Source organism: Stylophora pistillata, chromosome 12, assembly GCF_964205215.1.
Source record: "Stylophora pistillata chromosome 12, jaStyPist1.2, whole genome shotgun sequence".
Lineage (NCBI taxonomy): Eukaryota > Metazoa > Cnidaria > Anthozoa > Scleractinia > Pocilloporidae > Stylophora > Stylophora pistillata.
In genome coordinates, this window is record NC_142530.1 from 14,427,945 (window position 1) to 14,437,500 (window position 9,556).

The 9,556-nt window shown below is 36.7% G+C and overlaps 3 protein-coding genes and 1 non-coding gene across 4 annotated transcripts in view; 3 read left to right on the forward strand and 1 right to left on the reverse strand.

The window, feature by feature from the left end:
• Positions 1-328: 328 nt before the first annotated feature.
• On the reverse strand, positions 329-5,995 carry LOC111330835 (protein canopy 4). Its single transcript, XM_022935794.2, has 6 exons — positions 5,425-5,995; positions 4,568-4,694; positions 4,126-4,220; positions 3,401-3,525; positions 1,719-1,836; positions 329-668 (listed from the first exon to the last, which is right to left on the reverse strand). The coding sequence occupies exons 1-6, from the start codon at positions 5,600-5,602 to the stop codon at positions 544-546; spliced, it is 768 nt and encodes a 255-aa protein (XP_022791529.1). The 5' UTR covers positions 5,603-5,995; the 3' UTR covers positions 329-543.
• Trnat-ugu (transfer RNA threonine (anticodon UGU)) lies at positions 1,021-1,093 on the forward strand. Its single transcript has one exon. It is a non-coding gene; the product is annotated as a tRNA-Thr (tRNA).
• A 311-nt stretch (positions 5,996-6,306) lies between the features above and the next one.
• The window catches only part of LOC111330834 (protein canopy 4), a 9,326-nt gene continuing 6,076 nt past the window's right edge, over positions 6,307-9,556 (forward strand). Inside the window, exons 1-4 of the mRNA XM_022935793.2 lie at positions 6,307-7,171; positions 7,256-7,352; positions 7,498-7,592; positions 8,341-8,468. Coding sequence (XP_022791528.2) covers positions 6,850-7,171; positions 7,256-7,352; positions 7,498-7,592; positions 8,341-8,468 — 642 coding nt within the window. The 5' untranslated portion in view covers positions 6,307-6,849. The remainder of the gene's footprint in view (positions 7,172-7,255; positions 7,353-7,497; positions 7,593-8,340; positions 8,469-9,556) is intronic.
• LOC148718914 (uncharacterized) overlaps positions 9,270-9,556 on the forward strand; it is a 3,854-nt gene continuing 3,567 nt past the window's right edge. The window contains exon 1 of the mRNA XM_088741758.1: positions 9,270-9,556. This exon is cut by the window's right edge and continues 282 nt beyond it. Coding sequence (XP_088597884.1) covers positions 9,514-9,556 — 43 coding nt within the window. The 5' untranslated portion in view covers positions 9,270-9,513.

Here is a 9,556-nt window from a genome sequence, read left to right on the forward strand (position 1 = left end):
ATGACTGTAAGACAGAGTTGTATAATTTAGTCATTTTCGTAGTGTAAATGAATTAGCTGGTGGATCCCTCCAACAGACTTAATGTGCTTTTTATAGCTTTGAATAATTTTGTTCATGTTTCCAATCCTATGGTTGCAAGTTGCAAGTATATCACGAACGACGGGTGTTCCCATGATAGAAGTAAAAGCTTCAAAAACGATTTTCGCGCATGCGGAGGTCAATATTCAAATGATCCCCACTGTTGGTTATCGATATCGAGTTACGTTTTCGGCTGTACATACGCATCATTTAGCGCGTTTTAAATGATTTTTTTTATTAGCTCAGGAGATCATTTGTAACAAAACTTTATTTGCATTTTTTTCGTTTAATCGGAGCAGCCTTAGGATGCACGGTTTTTGTAACAAAATCAATTAAGACGTTTTTGAATGCTAAAACTTGGACTGATGATCACTAAAGTCGTTATTTCTTTAAAATTTTATCCTCGATAGCCTATTTTAAATTCAGTGTGTCTTTCCCACATTCTTCAATTCTCGCACAGTCTTATTACAACTCCCAGCGTCTATCATCTCTCATTGGTATGTCTGGTTTAAGAGCTGGCTTTGTAGATTTGTCATCCTGCGCGAATGAGTAGTAATCGTCTGGCATTTTCGTTGAAGCATTTAGACAATCTAAGAAAAAGAAATATATGCGTTAACAGGCTTATCTCATTTTTATCCCGTTCTCATGAAATCATCGATCAAGGACAAGTCATTATTTAACAGGGGTCGAAGGATTTAGGGGTTAACATCGTTTTCAGTCGGAGGTGAGAAAGATCGGTCCTCTTTGACAGAGTTTAAGTGGGGAGTACTGTAGAAAAAAATTTTGTGCAAATGGGGAGGGGATGGTTAGAATACTTCAGAGCCTTATTGGGGGGATCAGATGATTTTTTTTATGTGACACAACTTAATTCCTCTGAACCCTCTCCCCTCCTCCAAGCCCTCCAAATGATACTATAAGTAATATCTAGTTTCACATGTGGTCGCCTCGTTAGGTCAGTGGTTAGAGCACTGGTCTTGTAAACCAGGGGTCGAGAGTTCAAATCTCTCACGGGGCTGGGTACGACTCCTTTTTGTTTCTTCACCTCAAAGTAGAACCAGTTTCCACTTAATAATAAACTTTTTATTACTAGAGTATGATCAAAAGCAATTATCTGTTGTTGCTTTAACTTTGTGTCTATTTTTGTAAAGGAGACTGCCTTGATAGCGCGCTCTGATTGTTCCAGAAATAAGTCGTATCTTGCCATAAAGGCAAGCTGGTTGCATCAATCCCCTGAGGCCCTGATTCTAGAAATTGTCTCCTGATAGTTATCCGATGCAAGATGAAATCTGTCCCTCTTTTTTTAAACAGATTGATCCATATGTAGATTCACTTTAGCACAAACCAATCTTGAGCTGTGATTTCTTGGGTACTGTCTTGATTTCTTTATTCAACAAAATGCTGATTGATCAATCTTTTCATTTATTACGTCTATTTTCAAATCACTGGATCCTTGCAGTCCGATTGGCTCTAATCAGAGCCATTTATTCACGAATCGAAACATTATTTCTTGGTAATCGCATCTTTTTCCCAGTCAATGAGAAAGCTTTATAAAACACAAAAAGCCAATCAGTTTAAAATCACGTCTCAATTACCATGATTCATTAACTGTAATCTTCATATTTGGAAGTTAAATACAATACCTTGTTCATTTTCGTCAAGAATTCGTTCTACACACAGCCAATCGATTAGATTTTCCTTCTGATCACCAAAGTACCACTGTGTTATATCATCCTCGTGGCTTTCCAACATATGAATACACTGAGAAATAAAGAGCATCAGCGAATACTTAGTCAAAAATAATTGTAATAATGATAAAGATGTTAATAAAATAGATCCCCGTTTACTTGAACCCAATTAACTGGAATGCCCCGCTAACTCGAGCAAGATCTGATTACCCTTGGATTTGACCCAATTTTCTCAGTCATCTAGTATCAACTAACTCGAACTTTAGCTTTCCCTGATAACTGAACCTTGAAATAAAAACGTCGAAGTGCTAAAACATGGCCGATAGCAGATTGACACGTCTCGTTCTTTAATCGCGATTGATACGAAAGTGATAACATTTATGAAAACGTAATACACCTAGACAAACTTCCCAGTCTATAGGTCCTTGTAAAAATTCTCTCATGAAACAAACTGAACGTATGAAAATGACTTTTGGTTATGTAAGATTGTAAAAAACCTGATTTCTTATTGATAGTAAAAAGGATAATTGAAATTCAACGACAATCCCAATAACTCAAAGCCCCGCAGATCGAAACTTTACCCAAGGGGGTTCGAGCTAGCTGGGTTCTAATGTAATTGCGATGACAATAGGGAAAGGTGGTGATAATGATTATAACGATGATTCTAGTATTCTGCTTAAAAAATAGAGTGTTTCTGTAGAGGAACTATCCGCTGATAGTTGCCCACGGAAATTTGATATTCTTGAAACAAATATGCTAGTTTTAAGAACATCAAATTTCCAAGGGGTAACTATCAGACCGATAGTTCCGAGACATAAGCACTCTATTGTCTTTATTATTCACCACTAAATTTTCTTCCGCGCCCCAGTTGAAAAACAGTCAAAATCCACTAAATGTAGATCAATCAAATATTTGTTCATGCGTACAGCCTGTCACAAATGTCAATAATTCGCAACCGTGCATTGACTAAATAATATTTATACCAGAATTGAAAAGTCACTGTTTTTCCGATCCGCCTAATTTCGCGGCCGTCAAACCATTCAAAATTTTTTACGGATGAGTACTATCCATCCGGGTATTTTCCGTGAACGGGCACTATGGGCTGATAGTGTCTCTCTACGGATAAACCCTATCGCGTCACGTGATCAATTTAAACCAATAAGAATCGGAGAAAATTTAGTGGTGAACTATAATTTTCTTTAGAGCTTGCGCTTTTATAAGTTTCTTCAAATGTTTCGTTCAGAGAAACGAAATAATAGCGTAACGGTGCAATTAACCATATTCATCGACTCGACTGGTTTAACTCAAAAAAATTCTTCCTGCCGTTATCAAAAGATATCGAAAGATTTCTCTTCGTGACCGAAGGCCGGTGAGATGTGCGCTCCTCGTGTTCCAAATGCCAGAACTGACGACTGAAGATTATTACGGACGATATGGTCTTTCTTAATGGGCGCTTAAAATACTGTACATTTTTCTAATGCTATTTCGGCCGAACCAAAACTGTTTTTTCGAAACTCTTTTACCGCTCCAAATGTGGATAGGGCGGCTCTACTAACTAGTCATGCCAATTGAAAAACGGCCATATATAAGCAAAGTAAAAAAGGGATGACTGGACGGAGGGAGGCCAACTTGTTTACCTTGAATTTGAGTCTCCCCATTTCGTAAGTGTAGTCTTCTACGACTTCATCTGGTAGCTCGTAATTAAGTTTAACTTTTGATTTCTCTTGCATATCTTCCAAAACTTCTCGAAGTTGACTTTTAGCTGAAAGATAAAAAAAAGCATCACGATTCCTCATTCCAATTGGAAGTCTAGCCTTGATAGCTGTATCGCTGGTAATGATAGAATTTATAGGTCCAAATGCCTTATACTAAACCAGTTTATATTCTCTGGACTAAACATATTCAATACTGCTCTGATCTGTTCAGTATTAATCACAAATGAGGTAAAATGTTGTAGTTGGTGACGTCATCTTTGCGTCTGTCCTCCAATAAATCCTAGGTAAAAACCAATCAAAATGCTTATCATGTCATGTAAACACATACACTCCATTTCGCTTTATGTCTGTTCTGTTAAAGTCCACATACGACACCAAAATGATGTGGCAAGAGCAAAGAGAAAGGTCGTCTGTCTTCAATATCATCTTACCCGATACTTTTATCCTCTGTGGCGTTTATTTCTCTTATATTAAAAAAGACGAGCAAAAACCTCTTTCTTAATTTCACTACCAAGCTTAAACGCAACATTTTGTTATATGATTCTACTTACGAAGATGCCTTGGTTTAGGTTTTCGTCAAATGTTCTTTTCTAAATATTGTACGAAGTATCTTTGCAATGTTTATCTGAAGTATTTAAGTTACAAACCTCCTTTAATGTAAGGAAATTCAGGACCTGGCCTGGCGCGGTAAAGTTTCATTCTCTCGCACAAATTGTCCAGGACATCTAAGAGACGAAGCTCCCTTGAAGGTTGAAACACAAGTAATAATATCTGAGGTTAGGTGACACGGATTGAAAAAAAGCAACTTGGACGTGTTATGTTATGCTTATTTTTGCCGAGGTGCATGAAACGAGTGGTAATCGGTGGAGCCTTTTTCTCCCATTGATATGATTCTTGAGTCTCCCTCTCAGCGAGTGAACATTCTCTTCTCAATTAAGTTGTGTCAAGATAAACCTTTCAGCTGATAAACTTTTATATTTTCATCAACTATTTGCAGGATAATGTATCGTCATTGCAAGGAGGGTTTACATATGAATCAAAGCAATGATTTCAAGGGTTAGGGTTTTGTAGGTGATAGAAAGAACTCACGATTTTTCATATTGGATGCTTTTCTCCTGATTGTCTAAATCCTCAAGTAAATATCCACGAGGTACATCTTCCCGACGATTCGTCTTCTTCATTTGCTCAAGAAACTCGGTGACAAGAAGTCGACATACTGAAAGAAAACAAATCAAAACTGACTGGAACATAACAAAATGATTGTTCAGACTTTTCCATCGAAGTCTATCTATAATAATTACAAAGACGCAAAAAACTTTTGTTGGCAGGTAGATGGGCCTTATCAATGGAAGAAAGGGGGGGCTGCTAAGCGGCAAGTTACCGTTATCTTAATATTCTTTTATTTTCCAAGTGTCACTTTAAAACCTGTTTATGGCAAGTAGGTGTAACGGGATATTAACTGTGGTTAATTTTCTGGAATATTTCTTTAAAAAGTTGACCATATTACTAGAAACTATAATCCACAACGAGAGTGAAGCTTCAAAAGAGTTTAACAATGTTAAAGATGCGATTCGAGAGTCTTTCAAGTCTGATAGTTATAAAAAAAGCTCTCACAAGATTTTCATGATTCTAATTGAATGCCATCAATACCGTGTAATATCTTCTACAGAAATTTAAGGGAACTACGAGTAGATTGGACATATTTTTCTTAATCGAGAAAACAAATCAGTTAACGATTTTGCTCGAAAATGAACTTATTTTGAAATTGTCGCACCACTTAAGCCGACGATATGACGCACCAAGATCTGCTGCAGGTATTTCCACAGTAATAACGGCTAAAATCAGTCACTTGTAGGAATCCAATTATGTTTGTCATATTTCCTATCTGAATTTAACTTCAGCCTTATATTTTTACAATCTTGTTCCGGACATGTAGTATTGCTTACCTTGGCATTTCGTGGGTCTCACATTAGCTCCGTGATGAAACTTCGTAATATATGGATTAATTTTCTTTTCTTTATCTGCTCCAGGTCCTACTTTTATCCTTTCCTCGCAAAATGTGTTCCGTATAACAAATACAAAGTAAAGACTTGAAAAAAGTAATGGTGATGTCGTTAAATACATTCTGAAACAAAAATGATCACTTCTAAAATGATTCCACTTTCCTTCACCAACGGCCGTCCGTAAATCTTTCTGGCAATTTATATTTCTAATGTAATTTGATCGTTTCTTCCGTAAGCGACTGTGCTATCTGTGTATTTCCAATTGGTTTAATTGGTTCTTTTCTTCCGTAAGCAATTGTGTTATCTGTGTGCTACCGATTGGTTCTTTTAAGCAACGTTCAAAGTAAGAAAGTCAGCTGGACAAACACTTCAATGCGTTTTATCACTTCTACTATTAACGAGCTTTAAAGTTTTCTTTCATGAGCTTCAGAGATTAACATTTCTAAACAGTTCGTATAATAGTTAAAAAAACGTTTCTTTTAAAACACCTGTGTTCCTAAACGTCTTTGAAAAAGTATTTGCTTTAAGACATTGTTGGTGAAATATTAGAGAACGTTTTTTAAAAATTTTTGATGAAGCACAACTCAAAGCTTAAGGTAAAAGATATTAAAAAAAAAAAAGAATATTTAAATCTAAAAGCTACGAAATGACTGAGCCCAAAACAACCAAATCCGTAGGACCACTATAAATAATTTATTTTACTTTTCCAGTAAATCAAAGTTTTATTACTATATGTTATATGTCAAAAAACATGAATCTTCCGCGTTTAAATAGAAATTTAGTTCTGTTTCAAATTTCAGGTTCATAAATAAAGAAGTGTCATAATTTTTCCACGCGGAATAGTTCAATCTTTAAGTTTACCCAGCCGACTGGATGCAGCTGGGTTCTCTACACGTCATTTGTTACTCGCACAGACAACGGGTTAGCTTTAAATCCATAAAAATAATTCGTCAAAGCAGAATATTGTAGTATGATTACCTTTTGCAAACGGCGAAACTGGCGGTAAGAAATCCTTACAAAGCATTCGAATTTCAGTGGAAGGGTGACGGTGGAATATGTCCTTTCATGAACACTGAATGAATTGTCTCATTGCATACATTATTGATTAACAATTGAACAAATATTCAATGGCGCTGCGCCACGAAAATTAGCAGTCAATGAAACAAGCGTCCTCGACGATTGTCAATGATCTAAAATCTTCTCGCTTGCTACCAATACAGAACAACCATAACTTGGACAGCCGATTGAGTATTTCAATACATCTTTCGATTTTATTTCCGTTGGGTTCACCCGTCTTTGACAAAACATCGTTTAAGTAATCCTCGACAAGTTTTTTTTTAGCTATTTTTACTAAAATTTGTTTGAAAAATGCGTTTATCTCCAAGGTATAGCATGGTATTTGTTATAGTTTTCTTATGGACTGTAATCTACGCTGAAGACTTTGAGAACGAGTATGAAATCATCGATGGGATTAAAATTAAAAAAGACTCGATTGTTATGATAAACGAGCAAGACGGAAAGAAAGGTGAAAAGAATGAACGATCACACTCGGAAGAACACGATGAAGTTTCGGAGGAAGATCGAGACGATGATAATGACGATGACGATGTGGATGATGACGAGGATGATGGCGATGATGGTGGGGAAGGAGACTTAGAAACTGCCAAGAACCTTCCAACAAAATGTCATGGTAAGGCTGATTATACGTAGCCGCCAAGAAAGTAATGAATACTTGTTATTGCGATACAGTGTAATACTTTGTAATATTTTCAAGTTTGTAGACTATTGGCGGTTGAGGTAGAGAATAAGCTTTCAAAGAATGCAAGGATTAGGAAACCACGGGAAGGCAAACCTCCGATTTACTACAAAGAGTAAGAATTTTTTTCCTTATTCGGCAATTTAAATTCCTTTTTTGTTAGAGGAGTTTTTGTCATTTGAGTGTGTATCTTACTCTAAGTTAGAAGGATACTCACAGACAACGGTTGGTCTTATAGTTTTGTCTCTTTTCCATAACAGGGAACTAGTTATTTTGAGAGTTACGGAGAACATATGTGACGCAATGACAAAGTACAATGTCAGAGCAAAGGTTCCCTTTAGATATAAACGGGGAGGTAAGTACCGTTTCAAGTGTAAAACAACGATTGATAAAAGGGGTTAAGGCATATGCATGCAGTGGATGAGCTATTATCGTCAGCGCAAGTAAAAGTTTAAGTGTGAGTGCGAGCTTGATTTGGCATGCTAACGGAGCTTGCACCATTTTCTGTAGCACGAAGCCAGTAGAAGTACCTAAATACATTTCTTAGTGAATGTCAGACACCAGTTTATCGCAGATTACATCCTTACACTATTTTTGTTAAGATACTTTCTCTCTCAATTAAAAGTTTAAAGATCGCAGCATACGCAGAGAAATTCATTACAATAGCCCTGTTAAGATAGTAGAGACCAATTTTTCGTGGATAACAAACATTGTTATTTACTGCAGGCCAAATATGACTTGCGCTTGCAGACCAAGGATTAACCGATTAGAGTCAAATATTAGTCAATGGAAATAGCAGTGTATTGGCTAGCGAGTTACGTTGCTAAATTCTGGTTCACTTATAGAAGAATAATTGAAATAGAACCTTTCTAGGTCAGACAAACACCAAATATGTAAGCTTAAAGGAAAAAAAGGACGATAAGTAATAAAATTGACACGAAAAGCTAAAGACAAAATTGAAAATTAGGCTTTTTTTAAAGATTGGCTGAATGGAACGTAGCTCTCGTAGTCAAAGGGCAAAGGGCACACACAATACTTACCTCAAACATTCAAACCCTTATACAATTTGACATTCTTGTTGGGGATGTTTGTTTCGCTTTTAGTGAAAAGTATGTACCGTAAGCAAATTGAAGAGGTCACAAAAGATTCTCGAATTCAAAAGTGGGTGTTTGCCACACCAGAAGAGGAGATCGATGATCCAACAGGCGAAATAAGAAGGCTCAAGGAACAGGTTCGCGAAACAGAAATTGTAAAAAAACAAATAAAATAAGTAAATGTTTTCTTGTGTTAATTCACTATCAAGAATAGCACCTACATTAATTGTGGGTATGAAGTTGTTTTCTTCTGTTAAGTTTATAATCATAGTATTTAGAATAACGTTAGCTGTGTGAAAAATCGCAGGGTTTAGAAATATGTTCAAAAACACCAAGTTTTATTTTTATTTATCCGTAGTTGGTGCATGTGTCTTAGCGACTGATATCAGTTGCTTCAACACTGTACCGTGTAAATCGGCTTATGAAACGTATGTGGGGGTTTAGTCAATCACATACACGCTATGCATAATGAAAATTTGCTTAAGAAGCCTTGTAACAAATTTGCACGAAAGCGAGGTCCGTCGGGCCATTGTGTTTTTCTTCCTTCGGACGCTTTTACCTTGGTTAACACAAAATGAACTCGGTTTCAAACAATCTAAAGCTTTCAGACGCAGATATTCCTAGTTCATCACTAAGTGGGAGAGCTCCAGCTAATTTAAAGTAGAAGAACTAAAATTCTGGCTAAAATGGAGAGGAGATCCCGCCAAAGGTCGAAAGACGAAAGCCCAACTTGTTAAAAGGTAAGACAACAACAATTGAACCTACTTTTAAAGTGTCAAGAAGCTCATTGATATTATTGGCCATGAAAGAAAAGAAAAGTCCTAAAATGTTCTAATCGATCCAAAGAGATATTGAATTAAGATTGTAAAGTTATAGGTCGCTCAGACTCGATCGTCTTCGACTGAAATTGCTTTCCAATGGAAATTGCTTTCCAATGGATCATCTAAATCTCAATCTTCCAAAACAACGAAGAATCACCAAAGCAAATCGAGCAAGAAAAAGCCGCCAAACAAGAGTTCTCACAACAGCTCTAATACTCTTAACCACAACCAAGAAAGATCCTCGCCGACCACCGTCATTATTGGCGATTCAATTATCAGAAACATACAAGGGTGGCAATTAGGGAAAGAAGTCGGCCACCGGGTTGTTGTAAAGTCCTTCGCGGGAGCTACAACAAGTGATATGTCACATTATGTGAAACCAACACTGGACAAGAAGCCGGACC